This window comes from Ictidomys tridecemlineatus, chromosome 8 (assembly GCF_052094955.1).
Source record: "Ictidomys tridecemlineatus isolate mIctTri1 chromosome 8, mIctTri1.hap1, whole genome shotgun sequence".
In the NCBI taxonomy this organism is placed as follows: domain Eukaryota; kingdom Metazoa; phylum Chordata; class Mammalia; order Rodentia; family Sciuridae; genus Ictidomys; species Ictidomys tridecemlineatus.
The window spans coordinates 56,720,942-56,742,319 of NC_135484.1; the positions used below are offsets into that span (position 1 = coordinate 56,720,942).

The 21,378-nt window shown below is 33.2% G+C and overlaps 1 protein-coding gene across 5 annotated transcripts in view; it reads left to right on the forward strand.

Moving 5' to 3' along the window:
* Atg5 (autophagy related 5) overlaps nucleotides 1–21,378 on the forward strand; it is a 125,674-nt gene that overhangs the window by 74,965 nt on the left and 29,331 nt on the right. For 4 of the 5 annotated variants that reach the window (XM_005330133.5, XM_013360722.4, XM_040283159.2 and 1 more), the window contains one exon: nucleotides 5,350–5,444. In XM_005330133.5, the coding sequence (XP_005330190.1) occupies nucleotides 5,350–5,444 (95 nt within the window). The remainder of the gene's footprint in view (nucleotides 1–5,349; nucleotides 5,445–21,378) is intronic. The other variant, XM_078019549.1, reaches the window with a different exon arrangement.

A 21,378-nucleotide genomic window follows, 5' to 3' on the forward strand; every position in this document is an offset into this window, starting at 1 on the left:
TAGTGACATTTATTTGGGGTGCTGTAACTGTTGTCTTTGGCATTATAAATACTCAAGACTAGTAAGTGAATACAATGTGTATGTATATAGGAGTCATCTCATCCTTTTCCTATGAGTTGCCCACAAACTGAACTAAGATTTTGTAATAATTCCTGAAGTCTGCCAATGTGCACTCCTTGTCTTCCATGGGGATTTCAAGCACATTTTGGCACATGAGTGTTGAAAATAATTTTGCCTGAAGTTCTTTCTTCCCATAAAGCTTAAGTAGAAGAATCCTTCAAAGTTTTTTTTTTTTCCCATGTAAGGAACAGAGAATAAAAGTCTAATGTACCTTGAGATAATCTGAAATTCTTTTTTGTTTGTTTGTTTGCTTTTGTTTTTATGGTGCTGGGGACAAATCAGGTCACATGCATGCTAGACAAGCACTCTATCACTGATCCTGGTTATTTTTTCTGTATTAAATTTTTTTTTCCAAGATCAATATAAAAGCTTAATGCAGTAGAAAATGAGGAACAGTTCATGGCCACTAGGATTTTTGAGGAATTCTATTTTTAATCCTTTTAAAAAACAGATGGCAATGTTTTTGGTGTGTGTGTGGGGGGGTATTCCTGGGGATTTAACACACAGGCACTTTACCATGGAGCCACATCCCCAGTCCTTTTTATGTTTTACTTTGAAACAGCATCTCACTAAGTTGCTGAGGGTCTCACTAAGTTGCTGAGGTTAGCCTCAAACTTGTAATCCTCCTGCCTTAGCCTCCCAAGCCACTTGGATTACAGGCATGTGCCACTGGGCCTGGCTTAGAGGTAATATTTGTACAGAACAGTCCTTCAATTTTATAATCCTTGCATTAATAGCATTCTTGAATTTCAAAAAGAAAACTATCAGTTATATTGCTAGTAAGTCTGATAAAGTGTATTTGTTCTTCTTTCTCCTATTATATGAGTAATCTAAACAAATGCTAGTTTATATCTGTTCCTACCTAGTTTTTTTTAATTGTGTTTTGCAGGAGAACTAAATAAATTTGGAAGTTGTTGAAATTGATGTGCATATTTAATACATGCATAGTTGTATGTGGTTAAAAAATGAATAGCCAAAGATCATTATGGTATAAGTACTGTATGTTCTTAATGGCTGAAGAAACAAATGACTAATTTTATGACTTAATTATAATAATGAATAGTATAGTTTCAATATTTAAACTATTGCTTGAAAGCAGTTCAGTATATTCTTAATTCATTAATATTTAGGAAAATAGTAAAATTTTTGTTCTTAAACTTTATTGATTAAAGTAGATACTGATATTATGAAGTCCAGTTTGAAAGGCAATTGGTTATATACACAATTTTAGAACTAATTTTCTTTAACTGCTATCTGTATCTTACTTGATAATAAACAAGTAATAAAAGTTAATTTATTCTTAGTGTGCTTTTCATATTGCTTAGAAAATGCCTAAAATTTTTATATGGGATTATAACCTTTTATAAGAAGATTAAAAACTGATACAAGTACGGATCCTTTATCATGTCTTTCTTCTTTTGAAACATAGTTGTCTGTCTGGGTCCAATCAGGAGATAGAAACTACACATTGGGTTGAACAGGGTAAGTTTTGTAAAGAATGATTAAACCCTGATAAAAGAGTGACTTTAAGACATGGGAAAGTATATATGGTACCTAGGACTGGTAGAGAAAGGACAAACTTCAATAGGCCCCTTCCTTAAGGCTGGGATTCAGATCTCAGTGGGGAAAGGTATAATTCAACCTACCAAATTAAAGGGTACCATTGTACTATGGTCAGAGGTAGTTCATAGGCAGCTGGGTAATATAGCATGTAGAGGGGGAGCAACCCTTTGAGCCACCTGTATGCCTCTGCAGGCAGGAAGTCTTGAGAGGGTTGAATTTTGTGTTGAGAGGGAAGATTATTGCTAGGCAGGGCCTATACTTCAGGTCCTTGAGAAGACTGCACATCTGGACATGTGTGTGAGGCAGCCTTCACTTGATGTTCTTATCTCAGTACCACTGATCCACTATGCAGTAGTTGGAAACTACAGAACTGCCTTTTGCCCTATAATCTCCTTTGAACACTCATTGCTGAGAAACCTTCAAGTAGTTGTTTCTGTAGAGAATCTCAAAATATTTGTGTCCATGTGGGACTGTATATGTTGAAATGAGAATTTGAAACTGAAGATTATTAAATTTGTAACTGTCATAGTCAAGTTTCCATTCGTCCTTTCCCCAGTTTTTGTACTTTCTTGCAGTACATATTTGCAACCTCTTTTGACTAATTACTTTTCTGCATCTTTTATTGTTTGTGATTGTTTTTCTTCTTTTAGCACTATTGACATCTGGGGTCAGGAAATTGTATTGGGAGGCTGTCCTGTGTATTATGGTAGGTTTAGCAGCATCTCTGGCTCTATCCCTAAATGCTAATCACACGTACATCTCCTCCGGCCTGTATATAGTTCACATTGTGTTTTGTTTTGCTTTTTGGTACCAAGGATTGAACCCAAGGATGTTTAGCTACTGACATCTCCCCAATCTTTAAAAAAAATTTTTTTTCCTCAAATTTTGAGACAGAGTCTCCCTATGTTGCTTAGAGCCTTGCTAAGTTGCTGAGGCTGGTTTCAAATCTGCAATCCTCCTGCGTTAGCCTCCCAAGCTGCTAAGTTTATAGGCGTGCACCCACCACACTGAGCTCCACAGCAAAAAGGTCTCCAAATGTTAAGAAAATCCTTTAGAAGTCAGCATTTTCCTTGGTTGAAAACTTACTGTAGCCTGTGTTGTTCTCTCTTTTAGAAGCAGTTTTAATATCTGTTTTAATGAGGGTTTGCTAGTGTTTTTTTTTAAACAGGCTCAGTTTTAATAGAGAAGGAATCTTAATTATGAAACATTTTTAGAAGAGGCATTAGAAACTAACACCTTGTAAAAAATATCTTATGTGAATTAAGGTGGAATTTTAAGTGGATTTTGTTTCTAATAACCTTGATATTTGGTTGCAGGGCTAGGATTAGAGAATTCCATTTTTTAAAATGAAATATTATATTGGTAGTGTTTTACTATATTCATTCTTTGATTCAAGAGCTTATGCTCTGCCTTTACCATGCAAGGTGCTAGAGATTAAATGACAGTACACTGAGTGAAATTTTTCAAGTATGCATGAAGAATCATTTAGTTGTCACATTCTTGCCTTGATTCTTTTTTTTAAGATTTTTTAAAACATAGATACAATATCTTTATTTTTTTAATGTGATGCTGAAGATTATACCCAGTACCTCACAAGTACGAACCCTAGCCTCTTGCCTTGATTCTTGATGGTAAAACAAAACATGTTTTAAACATTAAAATATAATTTCTTCCTTTATAAAATGACCGTGTTAAAGGTGCTGCTCTTAGCTTTAAGGTATAGTTTTGCAACTGGGGTGGTATTTGAATCAGAAGATCCACATTCTGGCCTTGTTCCTTATTAAGCATCTTCATCATTTGTGAAACTGTCCTTGATTAACTGGATTCAAAATCCCTAACCTACAATTTCTAATATGTCATGAGTAGTTCCCCAGGTTAGAGTTGAAGATGAGACCAGGGAAGGCCTAAAAGCCAGTCATAGTCTTCTAGCACTTATGTTCTGGGTACAAGAAGAAACAATTTTACTTTTATATAGTTATGAAAGCTTAAGCAATTAAGATTGCTTGTAGATTAATTGGAGACAAGTCTAGCAGTAGAGTAAGGACTCAAACAGTGAGTTGGCCTAAAATTCTTGACTTCTTTACCTGCTTTACAGAGATTTGGCCATGATAAAAATTTCTGACTATGGAAAACATTTTATTGTAAGGATTCTAAAAAGGAATTGCTTAAGAAATAGTATACAGAATCAGAGAAAAGTTTGTAGTTACATGTTGGATGAGGGGCTTGTATCCAGAATATATGAAGATTGCTTAGAACTTAATAGCAAAAGAACACAATTTAAAATGGAGTAAAGGATTTAATAGATATTTTTCTAAAGAAGAATATACTACTGGTCAATAAACACATGACAAGATGCTTAGCATTATTTGTTGTTAGGAAAGTACAATTCAAACCCATAGTGAGATACTATTTTATACTCACTTTGATGACAGAGTATGAAATAACAGAAATTACAGTGTTGGCAGGAATGTGGATAAATTGGAACCCTCATTCATTACTTGGGGGAATGTAGAGTGGTTCAGTCATTATGGAAAACAGGTTGGCAGTTCCTCAAAACATAGCAGTTAAACAGAACTTCCATAAGATGTAGCACTTTCATTCCAAGGTAAATATCCCAAAGAACTGGAAATGCATGCTCACACAAAAATTGTACGGGAACATTTTTTGTTGTGTTTTGTTTTCCCATCTCACGATCCTCCTGCCTTAGCCTACCAAGCCAGTCCACCATATCTGGTACATTAATGTTCTTAATAATAATATTTCTAATACCCAAATGTTCAAAAAAACTCAGATATTCTTCAGGTGATTGATAAAATCTTGTAACTCCATGTGATGGAATGGTTTTGGGGCACAAAAACAAATGAGGTTCTGATATATGCTATAGGAAAAATGAACAATATGTTGCATGGAAAAAAAATGAAAAGACCACATATTGTGTGATCCACTTATATAAAATATTCTGAACTCTATTGAGAAATCACTGAATTCTAAACATTAGAGGGTAAACAGTATGGCATGCACATTATGTCTCAGAAATGTTTTAATGAACCTAAATAATAAAAAAGATTAATCAGTATGAGATTATGCTATACAATAGACATTTCACAAGTACAGTTATTTTTAATTTTTTCTGTACTGGAGATTGAACCCAGAGATGTTTTACTACTAAGCTACATCCCCAGACCTTTTTTTCCTTTGAGACAGAGTCTCACTAAGTTACCCAAGCTGGCCTTGAACTTGGAATCATCCTGCCTCAGCCTGCTGAATAATTGGGATTTGTAAGTGTGTACCAGTATGCCTAGCACCAAGTTCAGTGTTTGGCTTTGTTTCTGTATGCACATTCTGGCTAACGTTTAGTTTACTTAAGCTTGTCCGTTTATAGTTGAACAGATGGAGTGAGATCAGGAGAGTCAAATTATCTTTCCATACCTGGCCATCATAACACAAATAGTCACATATCTGTTAAAGGTTTTTCTTATAAGAAAAAATGTAAATAGGAAGAGGAAAAATGATGTAGAAAATTTAACTTTATATCTTTATGTTTAATTATGGAAAGATAAGATTAGTTAATTATAGTTTCTTGAAATTTCTAGGAGATATTCATGTCTTCATGTGAGATATTCCATTAGAATGTTCATTTTAATAACACAATTTATATAATTTCAGACAGATTTGACCAATTTTGGGCCATCAATCGGAAACTTATGGAGTATCCTGCAGAAGAAAATGGATTTCGTTATATCCCTTTTAGAATATATCAGGTAAGAAGTAACATTTTGAAAAATACTAAGTTGTGAAAGCCTCAGACATCTTACTTCTTGAAGCAGTCCTGGTCCAAAAATCTTTTGTGTAGTATCTGAAAGTTTGTTTTTCAGCTCTGACTTTTGGTGGCAATTATATTAGAGATTGACTTGTGTGCAGTTACTACTCATTATTCAAAGTTTTTATATTTACAGAATTACCTACTTGCTAAAATTTATCAGTGACCCCTAAGTCAGTACTTGAAACACTTTGCAATTTTACAAGATGTGCAGTGGAGTTAAAAATATGATTTGCCTGATGTGCATGTTCCAAGCTGACGTTAAACAAAGCAACACTTTGTCTTCTTGTTCACCTTTCATAGTATAAACAAGAGTCCTTTTCATAGTCTGTTCAGTTCATTTTTTTTCCTGTTCCTTTTGGGGGTATGGGAGGGGTTTTTTTTTTTTTTTGGTGGTGGTGGTGATTTTTCTGCTGTATAGAATGCACAGTGTAGTTTTTGTTTTTGTTTTTTAATATTTTGTTGTTATTGTTATAGATGGACACAATATCTTTATTTTATTTTTCTGTGGTGCTGAGGTTCAAACCCAGTGTGCCAGGCAAGCGCTCTACCACTGAGCCACAACCCCAAACCCGTGGTGTAGTTTTTAAACAGAAATGTACTTAAAGCAAGATTATATATTAGGTGATGAATATGTCGTAACAAAAGCTCTCAGAAACGTAACATTATTTCTCTTAGGTCCAGTAGTTCAGTATTTGCTAATTCAGTGTTTTAAGTCACTTTTTATAGAATATAACTATTACAAATGAAAGGATTGCATTCATTTTATATGGTGAATTCTTGGAATTGTACAACAAAATAGACAGTAAGTAGCTTTGCAGGTCTTCATTACAGCAAATATATAGGAGGTAAAGAACTATAATATTTTGTATAGCACTTAAAAATTCAGTGTGCTTGGGATATAATATAGCAAATACTAAATACTTGTTGAGGGCCTGGGGTTGCAACTCAGTGGTTGAATGTTTGCCTAACATGTGAGGTCATAGGTGTGATCCCCAGCACCACCAAAAAATATATAAATAAATTATTGAGTTAATGATTTTCTAGAAAGCAAATTACCTGCTATCATGGGAAATCATTTAAGAACAGAGAGTCTGCTCTAGTTAAGTCATCACATAACTATATTCAAAGAGGAAGACCAATCACCTGATTAAAAATTAGCAAATAAAGCCTCAGAATACTGAAGGAATAAAGTACCTTTTTATTCAATGCTGCAGGTATAATTTCCAAGGGGTTGATACTTTTCTTGAAGTCAGGGTTGCTATGTTCCTAGTTTGGGTCCAGCATCTAGTAAAGTACCCAGCATGTGAATTTTTAACTTGGTAAATCATTTATTGTTGATCTTCTTTTCATTTTATTCTATCATAATCTCCATATTAACTTACCTTAAGGCATTTCCACAGCCTAACAAAGTATTTTATTTATGGAATTTAGTTGAACAAAATATGTAACTTTAAATGACTTTAAAGACATTTTCAAAAGAAGAATTCCAAAATTGTTTTCAGATTTGTACTTCCCAGCACTTAGAAGTATATTGTTCAATTCTGGTGTTTACATTTAATGATACTGTATTTTCTTTATGTAATTACTTTGAGTTCCTATAGGGATAGTATATTATATTAATGCTTAATGTAGGGATTATTATTGTCAGAATAATAGTGCAGATATACAGAAGAGAGGTCTTCCTTTTTGGTATATCATTGTATTCTGGTGGAAAATTGTCAGTTCGTAACTCTTACTCTTTTTTATTATAATGCAGAAAGAAGTGGAGAATGGGGTTAGGAGGAAAAAGAAAATGTGTATATATAGCAAAAAATGGTTTTTATAAAAATTCCATAATTAGTTAAGTGGGAAGGTAGAGAATTCTCAAAATTTGCCTTACAAAACCTGGCTGCCAGAAGGGGATCAGTGCTTCTTGCCTGATCTTTCCTGTGTCAAGACAGTTGGGCATTTTGTCCTTAAAAGAAAGAGACTGAAGTTTTTAAGTGACCTACATAAGTTTCCTTTTGGCTTTATACCCAAGTGTGTTGTGTAACATGAATATAACAATTTAAGTCTTCTAGTTTTTACTAATTTATCATATCCTGACTTTCTTCATTTCCCTATTTTACATTTTATTTTATTTTGGTTTTTGGGTACCAGGAATTGAACCCAGAGGCACTTAACCACTGAACATATTCAGCCCTTTTTAAATTTTTATTTTGAAACAGGATCTCTCTAATTTGCCAAGGGTGGTTTGAATTTGCAGTCCTCCTGCCACTGGGATTACAGGCGTGTGCCACCACTCTCGGCCCTGTTTTATGTTTTTAAATATCCATGCATGTTCTGACCAAAGAGAGATGAAGTCCTGTTTTCTTTCTTTCTTTTTGATTATATGATCTCTAGTTAACATTAGATTTCTGTTGCTAACCTTTGATTAGTTTATATGTTTGCGATATTTTGTTTTTGAGTCTAGCTTTTTATTTATATGGTATTTCGATTATTATCTTTTATTTAATATTTACTACTGTAGTCTTTGAGATCTTTAGTTAGTAAAGAAGATGTAAAGAAACCCTGAAAATCCATGTTATTAATATACAAATGAAGGGAATAATTTTCACTAAAATACTTATTTTACTCTGCAGAATCCTAATAGAATTCCTGTACAGCAAGGAGTGAGCAAGGGACCCTGAGCATGCTTGAGAGAGGCCCATTTTATCATGTTGAAGTCTCAAATCTGTCTTAGGAGGTAGGAATCATTATCTCATTTCTAAAAAATGAGGAAATGGAAGGTCAGCGACCTTTATATCTCTTGCTCATTATCACACAAATGAAAGAATCTAAACTTAGTTCTGATTTGTGAACTTTTTGTTGTTGTTGTTGTACTAAGGATTCAATCCAGGGTTGCTCTTCTACTGAGCTACTTACTCAGCCCTTTTAATTTTTTTTTTAAGTCAAGTCCTCGCTAATTGTTGAGACTGGCCTCAAACTTGCAGTTTTACTACTTTAGCCTCCAAATAGCTGGGGTTAAAGGTGATCTCCACCATGTCTAGCTTATCATAATTTTCCTTTATATATTATGACAAAAAGTAAAGTTCACCTTACATTGATAGGAAACTAGAACTTTGGCAGTGTTCTTTAAAGATTGGCTTTTGTAAAGATTATGTAGAACTACTTATTTTTCATCTGGAAAATGTTTATTTATAGGCTCAAAATGATTATAACCAAGTGACAGAATTATAGTGGTAAAAGTTAAATTCCTCTAGAAACTATCTAGAGATGTTGCAGACCATGTTTCTGTCATTTACATAACAGTTTGGTTTGGTATGTGAGTTTCAGGTTTGTGTTCCTGAAATCCAGGTGCTTTAGTATTAGCCAGTATTCTAGAAATGAGGTTAATGGCAGGAAGTGTTACAGAAATGTAACCAATATGTTATTTATGATAGCACATTTAAATAGATGGTGATTAATGAGAGTATCTGTCAGAAAGATTTGTAAAATGACCATAAATTCCTTAGATATTGGTATTTCTTTTATAGAATGAACTTAACCTATTGTTTCAGTTTTTTTAAGAAGGAACAGATTCATAAATGTTATCCTGGCAATATATTTTGAGTAAAAAGTTTTCTCTGATTTGCCTTATGAGTTTATTTATTCACAAATATTTGTATTTCCATGCCCTGTGCAATACACAGGGAAGTCAAGTGGTGGTTAATATTATATATATCATTCCTGAGAGGTTGAAAGAAACTAATCAACTTCAGTATACAGATATAAACTGCAACTGTGATTTCTGTGAATAGATACGTAGTGTAATAAAATTCTAATGCTCCTGGGGGAATTTGGGAAGACAGAGGAGGCTGATTTGAGGAAACCTTATGTTTCTTAGGGTAGGCAGAAAGTCTGGAGAAGAACATTGTAGGCAAAGGGGACTTTGAGACAGAGGACCTCTTGAGCATCAGGAGTTGTGGGGAAAGAGGCTGCAAAGGTACAGATTAGACCATATTACCATGTTTTCTGGAAGGAATGGAAAAATCTTAAGATAAATTTTAATAATTTGAATATCCATTCATACTTATTCAACAAAGATCATTATGCCATCTCCTCTCTTCTCCATGTTGTTTTTGAGGTTATACACAAATTTAGGGACTCTTCTTAGGATCCACCTAACAATGTTATTTTCAGTTTTAAAAAAAAACACAAAGCTGATTAACGGTGTTTGTTTCCTCTTACATGATTAGATGGTTCCCACTTATCCTTAGAAGAAGTTCTTCATCAGTTATGTAATAGTACAAAAAGTGGAATTTTGAGTTTAGATTTGTTCTCTTTCATAATCATCAGAGCTCTCTGTTCTTTATCATTTACTATTTTATGTTCATTTGTCATTAAACCGCCATTAATATTTTAATTTGATCAGGTTTACTGGCTATTTTTACTTTTACGAATCTATTTACTTTCTATTGTGATGTGCTAAGATATATTTAAGATTCTAAATATTTAGCAATTTCAGAGGGGAAAAAGTATATTTCTAAAAATGGAAACTAGTATGTCAGGGATTAACTGGGCACTTCCTAAACTGAAGAAGAAGTCAAATTTTAGGCTCTGTTTTTTTTCCCCCAGAAATATTAATTTATTAATATTGAAATGTGAGAACAGTAGAAATGTGTGGCAAATTATGGCCATGTCTTTAGGATTCCTCCTCCAATATTATAGCAGTGGTAGTGAGAAATTATAACTCTAATCTTCTGTTATTTTACATTTTGATTAATACCTTGCAATAACATCTAACAGAAAAGCCAAAGACCAATAGGAGGTTCATATTAGTTACTTAGTAAACCAAATATTGATGCTTTCAGTTTTAGTTTTTGATTATTTCAAAAAAACACATTGTATAATTTGTAATATACTTTGTACAGAGATTTTAAATATGTTTAGGAGAATATAATACTAATATTCTCTGTTCTACATATAATTATATATTACTTGGTTTAAAAATAATTTAAATTTTTTCCATAAGAAAAAAAATTTTAATCTGGTAACATAAAAATCTACAGTCCCACTTCACCCTGCCCTAGTCCTCAGGATTGGTCCTAGGAACTCTGTGAAAGCTAGACAGACATCCTACCACTGAGTTACATCTCTACCCCTTTTTCCTTTTTTTGAGGCAGTATGTTTCTAAGTCATCCACGCCGTCCTTGAATTTGTAATCACCCTGCTTTGGCCTCCCAAGTAGCTGGGATTACAGTTGTATGCCACCATACCAGGCAAACTTGATACTCTTTTAGCATTTACCTATTGTCCCATTCTGGTTTTTTCTATAAATTTTACTACATCAAGTACTTCATGTAAGGGGAATCTTACATTACTTTTTTTTTTGACTTGCTTATTTCATTTGACATAATGTTTTCTAGGTTCCTGTAGGCTCATTAGAATTTTCTTCTTTCCTCCCTTCCTTGTTTTCAGTGCTGGGAATTGAACTCAGGACCTGTGCATGCTGGACAAGTGCTCTTCCACTGAATCACACCTTAATTACTAGAATTTCCTTTTCTTAAGGTTCAATAATCTGTTGTATGAATATAAAAAATTTTGTTTGTGCGTTCATCTACCTGAGTTGCCTCTACCTTTTGACTCTTGTAAATAACTGTGAGCATGGACGTTTCCTGTTCTTGAGAAAAACAGAATCAACAATATGTATGTATTATCTTTACACATGTGCACAGAGAGGGAGAGAGAGATTTTTAAGGAATTACCTCACATGATTGTGGAGACTTGGTGAGTCCAGCATTTGATCAATCAGGGATAAGTTAGCAGACTGGGGAGATTCAGTTTAGAGATACAATTGAGTTCCAAGGCTGCCTGCTACTTGCATTCCTTCTTGCCTCCAGGAGATGGTCTTTGTTTTATTAAAGCCTTCAATTGATAACATACTCACATTGGAGATTATAATCTGCTGTAGTGAAAATGCACCCATTTTTAAAATTTAATGCAATTTTTGTCGTATTTGGATCGAATCCAAGGCCTTGCACTTGCTAGAGAAGTTCTTTACCTCTGGGCCACAAACTCGGCCATGAAGGTTCACCAATTTAAATGCTTGTCTTCTTCCAAAGAAACATTAAAAAAAAAAAAAAAAGTTTGACCAATATCTGGGCACTTCTTTTGGGTATTTGCATATAGGCAGAGTTTTTGGATCATATGGTGGTTTTTTTAATTTTTATTTGTTATTTTCTGTGTGTGTGGGTGTGTTTTTAAGGAGTGGCCATTTTAACCTTGGTAGATGTGGGCTATAATCCCTGATGAAGGTGTGAACTTTTTAATGTGCTTGTTATTGTAAATCTTCTTAAGAACAACATCTTTTCAAGACATTTTTGTTGCTGCTTTTTGGATGGGAGGGAGCATATTGAGCTATACTGTCTAATTTGTTCTTTCAATGACTAAAACATTCACTATTTGGATGTACTGTAATGTGTTCCATATTTTTACTGATGAGTTTTCTCTTTATTTCCAGTTTTTACCGCTATAAACAGGGCTTTAGTAAATAGCATTATGTTTTCTTTCACATAGGAAATTAACACTCAAGAATGGTTTCAGCGTTGTAAGGTAGAGACTTTTATTTATGTATTTATTTATTTATTTTTGTGGTGCTGGAGATTGAATCCAGGGCCTTATGCAGGCGAGGAAAACACTCTACTAACCAAACTGTATCCCCAGCCCATAAAGTGAAGACTTTTACATATAATAAGTTTGCTATATTATTTTCCAAATACATAATGAAGTTAAATTTCCAACAAAAATATGGGGTGTGCTTCTCCTCTTACCTCTCCCTCAATAGAGCATCAATGACTTTTTTCTTCAGTTAGTTTCTCACACTGAATGAATTTATAAATGTTCGTAACCCTTGTTAGCTGTTTGGATTTGTTTTTATGTTAAGTTTTAAAATCCTTTTGCCAAATATGCCCTTTTTCTTAGTGGTATATGGATTTTTTTCTCTTAAGAAGATCCCTTTTGGGCTGGGGTTATGACTTAGCGGTAGAGCGCTCACCTAACACAAGGCCCTGGGTTCGATCCTCAGCACCACATAAAAATAAATAAACAAAATAAAGGTATTGTGTACAACTAAAAAATAAATATTAAAAAAAAAAGAAGATCCCTTTCCAGAACATAATATATGAGATAGGGTTCTTTCTAGCTTTATTTTCATCCAAATAACAACTGATTGTTATCTAAACAAGAGTTAGCAGACTTTTTCTTTAGAGGAGCAGAGAGTAAACATTTTCAGTTTTGTGGACCAGATGGTCTCTTTTGCAACTGTGTGACCCTGTGGCACGAAAGCATCCATAGTTTGCTAATGATAAGCATGACTGTCCCAGTAAAACTTCAAAAACAGTTGAAGGGCACATTTTAGTTTGTGGGCCATAGGTTGTTCACTCCAAAAATAATCTATCGTTTTTTATACTGGCTAAGCTGTCCACTTCTGCTTAATATTAAAGTAGTTTGACTACTGGAATCTGTTTCTTTATGCTATACTACATCTTTTTCGGTATATTTAACATTTTTTAAGTTTAATTTTTATTTTACTTTTAGTGTTTTGATTTTTGCTGCAGCAATTGATTTCTTTCCCTGTTTATATTTTTCTGTCGTTATTCTCATTCATAGAGAGCGGGTACCAGGGATGGTATTCATGGGAACTTTACCACTGAGCCACATCCCCAGCCCTATTTTGTATTTTGTTTAAGAACAAGGTTTCACTGAGTTGCTGAGTGTCTTGCTTTTGCTGAGGCTGGCTTTGAATTCACAATTTTCCTGCCTCAGCCTCCCCAGCCACTGGGATTACAGGAATGTGCCTGGCTTCATTCATTTTTCCACATGGCTTTTAAAATTGTTTTATTCAAGACCCCATCATGTCCTTTTTAATTATAAGCAGAAATTAGTTAACTTTAATTTTCCTTTTGTTATAATTTGCTTTACATTATCTTCCATACAAAATACATTTATCATATTAGAATTTTGTTTGTTATATTTGTGTTATGTTCTTTTACGTATAGATTTGAAGGTTTTATTCAGATAGGCCCTGTGTCGTGAAATTCATTGTCTAGATGTTTTTTGTAGATTTTTTAAAAATTTAAAAATCATTCAATTTCTGTGTATTAATGGCATCACCTAAACAAACAAAAATGCCTCATTTTTTTACCATTTCTTTTCTTGTTTTATTGCATTGATAAGACCTTTGAATTTAATGATGGTGGAATGTGATGATCATTATTATCCAAAGTGCACATATCAAGACACGAGTTGGTGTGATTTACTTTGTATACAATCAGAGATATGAAAAATTGTGCTCTATCAAGAATTGAAATGCATTCTACTGTCGTATATAAATAAAAAATTAATTAAAAAACATGACAATACCATTGAATAATGATGTCAGACATTTCTGTTCAGTTTTTGGAATTAATGGAGTTAGTTCTAATTTTTAATGTTTCATCATAATTTTATTCTAGAATGTTTATTAGAAACGAAGGCTAAATTATTTGCTAGCTTGAGATTGCTATTTTTCCTTTTTGTCCTTTAAATTTAGTACTCTGTTTTTAGTCCATTGATACTGACCCTCCCTTTACTGAGGGTCATTATCCTGTTGTTATAATACCCTCATATTCACCAAGATACTGTTCTTTTACTGCTTTTCCTCCCCCAGAAGATGAAACTTTAGAATACTTTCCTTTCTTACTCTTCCCCAGTATTCCACTTGCAGAGACATGAACTTGTGTGCTCCCCAGGCCTAGGTTTTGCTGCAGTTTAGTATCTTCAGTTTTAGGCCAATTTTAGATTTTCCTCTGCAGATTTTATCTCCTATTTCAAGGATACCTACTTAGAATTTATATTTGGTATCTGAAAATATTCTAGGTGTCATTTTCTGAAAGGGTCTTGGTAGAAATCTGTGTATTCCCTGGTCTTCTCTTTCTATCTCAAAAGTAGAAAGAATTCAGCCTCTTAAATTCTGCTTTTCCTCAGGTTTTGGTGATTCACATGCACAAGTTCACCCAGAAAGAACACTGCAGAGGTTTCCAGCTCTCTCTAGATTAGACTCTGCCCTAACCTCAACAGCTGCCTAAATAAAGAGAACTGATGTATGGGATAGGAGATGAAATTAGAAAAAATGTTAAAGGGGAATATAATAAGCTTCTCCCAAATTCCCAAGTATATTGTCAATTGTTTTTCAGTCAAAGAATTATATAGCAGTAACTCTTGGGAAAGGTATCTTTGATACTTAATTCACACCATACCAATCTCAGTAGCATATTAAGATATATGTTGGGAATCTGGGTTTAAAATATGATTTGTATCTCATATGTAAAGAATGATAACAAAGTGTGAAGTGATTGCTCAGTTCTTAAAAGTAGTTTATTTCTGATCTGAGCGAAGATAACTGACATGTTGAAGAAAAGTCATTCATTTTCATGTTTTTGTAATAATAGTAATCACAAATTATGAAGTTAATTTTATTTCCTGTCAGAGTGCTTTACATATTAAACATGCAAGAAGTCTTCTTTAGTATACATAGAGAAGAAGCAAAGTCTCTGTGCTATGCTTATATCTTCATTTACTTCACATTGCCTTTCACATAATAAAGGCTGCATAAAAATACAAAGTATATGTACAAAACTAAGGAAGTCCTAACCACTTGTGAGAGTGGTTATTCTGGGCTCATAATGTAATGTATTATAACATTCATACCATATATTCTTTTTGTAAAATTTTGGGCTGAATTATGAGATAATCATACTCATTTTCTACTATTGCTCTCAAGTTATAAACAACACAATATGGGATATAAAATAATTTTTAAAAATCACTTCATATTTTATATTGGTAAACATTCTGCAAAATACTTCTATATCACCTTATTTAATCTTAAGAACATCTTTATTGGATAGACAAAGGAATCTCTCTTTTTTTTTGGTAGCAATTACTGATGAAAGACAATTAGGTAGTGGAGTACAGTCTATAGTGAAGATCTTTCTCAATAATACTTATGGCATATGCATATAATTAAGGAATATATTCTTTGCAAGATGAAAAATATGTTTACTGAGGCTTTAGTGGTAAATAAGATTAATGTTTTTGGAAAATTTTTGATGGATTGGTGTTTAATCTTTAAAAATTTGGTAGAAGGCACCAGTGATACCATCTGGTCCCACAAGTTTATTTCCAGGGAATTATTTTTTATTTGGGGCATTTTGGGGTTGAACCCAGACCTTTTACTCGTTAATCACGAGCTTTTCCAGTGAACTGTATTCCCCCCCCCCCCGCAAAGTGTGTATTTGTTTTAATTACTATTTCAGTTATTAAAACAAATACAAATACCTATAAGGTATTTTCAGATTTTGTATTTTTATTGAGTTGTGGGGAGACAGAGAGAGATGACCCCTTCTTTTTATTTCTGATTTTAGTAAATTTTTTTTATTTTTATTTTTTGGTTACCACTGAACTAAAATCTCTGCCTCCCCTCTACTTTGTTTTTGTTTGTTCTTTTGGAGACAGGACCTCTAAGTTGCCTGAGTTGGCCATGCATTTATGATCCTCCTCTCAGCTTTCCAAGGTAGCTGGAATTATAATAGGTACCCACCACCAAACCAGGCTTGATTTTAGTAATAGGAATGTTCTTTTCTCTATGGTCATTCTAGCAAATATTTGGTCAATTCAGTTGATTTTTCACATAACATATTTTGGTTTTGTTTATTCTCCCCACATACAATTTTTCTGTTCTCTATTCAAATTAATATTATTTTTTTCGTTCTTATTTTGTTCTTTTTGTATTTTGTTAAATTGGAAAGCTGCTTATTGAGATTTTTTGTTGTTGTTTGGTTGGTTTTTTGTTTTGTTTTTTGTATAGGGGATTGAACCCAGAGGTGCTTTACTACTGAGCCACATCCCCAAAGCTTTTCATTTTTAAAAAATTTTGATTCCGGCTCTCACTTAAGTTTCTTAGGGTCTTGCTGAGTTGTTCAAGATAGCCTTGAACTTGCAATCCTCTAGCCACAATCTCCCAAGTTGTTGGGATTACAGACATGCACCACCATGCCTGGCAAGATCTTGTTTTAAAAAATGTAGCCATTTTCCTCATCAAAATTGCTTTTTATCTCCTTTACATTTCCCTGTAAACACTATTTTCACTTCATTTATTAATTCTTTGTATATTGTTTCATTTTCAGCCTTCTTTCAATTTCTCTTGATTTCTGCTTTGATTCCTTTATTATTTAGGAATGTAATGTTCAATTTCCACATAATTTGTGAATTTACCAAATTTCCTTCTGTTTTTGATTTCTAATTTCCTCCCATTATGCTCAAAGAATGTAGTTTGCAAGATTGAATATAATTAAGTTTTCTGAGACTTGTTTTATTGTCCTAACATATACTCTTTCTTGGAACATGTTTTGTGAGAAGAAGGTATATTGTGTAATTGCTGAGTGAGTTTTTAACAGTATCTGTTACGTCTAGGTGGTTTATAGATTTGTACAATCCTTTAGTTTCCTTGTGGACCTTCTGTGTAGTTTTTTGTTTGTTTGTTTTGGTACTGGGATTGAACTCAGAGACGCTTAATCACTGAACCACATCCTCAGCCCTTTTTATATTTTATTTAGCGATAGGGTCTCACTAAAATACTGAGGCTGACTTTTAACTTGCTATCCTCTGTCTACGGCCATACCACCTTGAACCGCCTGATCTCATTTGAACATTCGATCTTCTCACCTCAGCCTCACGAGCTGCTGGGATTACAGGCGACTGCTATGAATTATTTTAACATCAATGGTGATGGTTTGTCATTCTTCCCATATTTTATTTTGTGACCAGTGGAACATACCTCATGTATAGCTCACTGCATTTATCACTGTGTTTCTGATCTTAGCAGAGTGATCTCCACTCAAAGTCACTTCTAAAATATTCACATAATCTCCTGTTTTAGTTTTGTATTCCTCTTTACCACTTTCCTTGAATTTACTAGGCTCAGTATCTTGATAGAATTTTAGTTCATTTTTTTTTTCAAATTGTACATTCTAACATACCAGAACCATTTGCTTGTAACCCCATCTTGCCATTTTCACTCATGTCCTCTACCTCCTAACTGAACTATTTTAATTGTTCTTAGTAGATTTTTCTACCTTATTTCTTTCCCTCCAGTCTATTGATTTTTACACTGATGTTAATTCCATATTACATATAGCTTTAGACATCATATGCTGTTATCCAAGTTCCCATTGTTTTCTTACTCGGTTGACTCTTCAGAATAGCCATCACTCTCAGAGTGCTTCTAAACTCATCTAGAATATCACCTGTTAATCAGTTTTTCTTGATCTTTTCACATGTGTCACCAGCTGTTCGTTCTATGTTATTCCTTCTCTAAGCTCTTTTAAAACACTTACTTCTTTCTGCCTTTGCTATGACAGATGTAAATACAGAATATTAAAGCCGTAGAAGCTGGAGGAATCCTCTGACTCCTTAATTTTGAAATAAGACAACTTGGCACAAAACTGACTTGTCAGCTTGATATTTTATAGTTCTGAACTTGGGTCTAGGATCTTCATTCTGGCTCTTTTTCTATCAAGTATCATAAGATAAAGACATTTTCCAGTATTTCATCATGGTTTTATTGAAGTAGATGTCATTTCTTTGAAAGCAACTGACTGAATTCACCAAGGGCAAGATCTGTTTCATTTACATCTTTATAGACAGTTGTTTGGGACTATTTCCTAATATAATGATTGGATTAAGAAAAGTAATTTTCTTTAGTGTTACTGCTTTTAATGTAAAATTTGAATGACATTCTCTATCAGTATATCTTTAAAAAGAAATAGGTAAGTTGAGACCTGTAGGGGGCAGCCTAACACAGCAAGTTTGGGATGCCCTGACTAATAAGCTACTAGTCTTTGTTTTAAACTTAAATTGCTTTCTATGAGAAATTTTGAAAAATAAAAGTAACTTAATTACAAATATGTGGCAGGTATATTAAACAACTGTCATATACAGGGATGGTAGCAATTTGATGTAGATGATTTTCTGGTTTAATTTTAGAGCACTGGATGATAGCAAATGTTATTACTATTTAAGCTTTTAAAGAGCTTTAACATTTTGATTTGTCTAATAATTTCAAAATAATCTGATGTCAAATATTATATATGATTTATAGATAGAGAAATGAAGATGGGCCAAGTTTTATTGTTATTTGAAACTACTAGAGTTATCATTAAATGAAGTTCAACATTCTCTCATCACTAACTTATTGCACCAAGCTATAATTATTGTTTCACTGAATATTTGCAAGATTAAAAATTGTTAATAATTAAAGCAAACTGTAAGTGAATAACAGTAACATTTATTTTGTACTTTATTGAAAGCCAAATACTGTTTTAAATATTTTGCATGTATTTATTCATTTGATCCTTACTATTATATGCTGTTACTGTCCCCTTATAAAGGTGCATAATTGACATATCCATTGGTCATTGAACATTTTCTAGGCTCATCCACCTAGTAACTGTGAGAGCCAGGATTTGAACCCAGTCAACACTGCCTGGCTCTACAGGCCACTCTTTCATATATAGCTAAAATTCATTACTTCTGTATTCTTAGCCCCATTCTATCATGACTTTCCATTTTAGATTGTATTCCAGTTTTCACACATACCTGACTTCTTATTTACTCTTCCCATTGTTTAGCTTCCTACTTTCTGTCCATTTTCTTCTATTAGAGAAAATACATGGACAGAAAGCAAAAAAATGTAACATCCTCCTTTTGTGTGAAGATTTTGAAACTTAATGCTAAATTTGTGGGGTGGTTTGCTTGCTTGCTTTCACAGAAAATTCTTTCTGTAATTATCAGTTTTTTAGTGATTATATCAAAACATGAACCTTCAGATTTAGAAATAATTTTAACTTTGTTCCTCATACTTATACATATAGTATGTATAAATGGTAATTTTAAAACCAACATAATTAATACCTCATTTTATAAGAGCTTGTAAATGAGGTGATTTTTATTATTTCACTAAAAATGAGGAGTTTTAGCCCTCTCAATAAAGAAAATTTTGGTTATAACAAGAAACTTACATTTTTATTTAAAGACTTATATTTTATGTTTTATTTTAAGGTTATATTTACATCTAACATATGTAAAAATAAACCTTACTGTCAATTATAGGTATGTGTTTTCTTTCTTTTTCTCATTTCCCACCCTTCTTAGTGCTGTGGATCAAACACAGGGCTGTACCACTGAGCCATTCCCCAGGCCTCTTTTTCACATTTTGTTAATTTCTTTCTTTCCTTTTTTCTTTTTTTTTTTTTTTTGTGAATTTCATCTCTCTTAAAACTTTTTTGAAAATATAAGTAAATATAGCAAAAATAAGTCAGACTCCAATGGTCAGTTTTGAAATTCAATAGAAGCTTATAATGTAAGATGACTTAAAAATGTTACAACTATTGTAAATAGAGCCGTTCCATAGCTAATTGTTGAGTGGTATTTATATCATAAGAAAGAGATGAGTGTATAATTCTTTTGAGTTTACTCCCTGATTATTATTAAGCATCTCATATTACAATCAATGTTAGATTTTCTTGAAGAATTGTCAATCTTGGTAATAAATGCCAGAGATAAATTGTACTTTCATCTCGCTGCTACTTTGATTGACTTCAGTCCTCCCATTTTTCACTGACCAACGTGGTCTTCATTTTCCCAGTTTACTGCTGGCTTAATGTGATGCTGGCAGTAGCAAACCTATCCTTATTCCCTGTCCAAAGAATGTTTATTTCTTCAACCTTACCATTCAGAAAGATCAGTAAGGCCTAAATTGGCTTGTGTCACTCTTGCATTTTCCTCCCGCTTTTTTGGCTGCTGAGGATTTAACCAGAGGTGCTTAACCACTGAGACACATCCCCAGCCCTTTATATGTTTTATTTTGAGACTGTTTTATTTTGAGACAGGATCTCTCTAAGTTGCTTAGAACCTCAGCTTAAAGTCACTGGGATTACAGGTGTGTACCACCATGCCCAACTCATTTTTCTTTCCGTCCATTTTCTATCCACAGAGAATGCCAACATTCAGAATGATGCCTTTTAGGGTGATCATTCAACCTACAGACAGTTTCACAGTATCAGAATCTGCTTAATCATATATTTATTCCAATAGTGAAAACTAATTCTTTCCCTGTTCTTCTCTTAAATTATTTTCATATAATATGCCAGAACACATAGCACCTGTCTGTTAAAGAACAGAATTACTGGGCTTTGATTCTTAGTAGTGGTTCCTCCTTTTGGGTAAATATGAAAATTGCTTTTGGTCTAATTACTCATACTTTAAAAACAACTACTTACTATTAATTCCAAGTAGGTTACATATGTGGTTATCATTTAAGAATATTAGAAAAATCAAGTTTGAAAGGGAAAGACTAATATTCCTATTTTTTCTGACATGAGCTTGGACAGTTTTGTTCATATTTCATGTCAGGGTGTGATGCTCTCTTTCAAGTATGTACCAAAGTTGTGAAGCCATACCTGTTTCTTGTGTTTTATTTTAGTTTTTCAAATTTTAGGGTCTTGAGGAATTTTATGATACTTCGTAGTATGGTCCGTGGAGATTATTTATAATAGTAAGTGCGGAGCTGTTTACATTGCTACACATAGATGTAGGTATTGACATATACATTCTTGAAACATTCAAGTCATTACCTGGGCAGGTTGCTTGTTTGCAAATTAATTTTGATGTGCTAAAGTCTCAGTTATTAAAGTCTAATGTAAACATTCGTTTATATTATCTAACTTCCATGATTTAAAAACATTTTACAGAATATATTCTGTCTTAAACAGGATCTATTTCTCAAATGGTCTACTTAAACAAAGACTATCAAT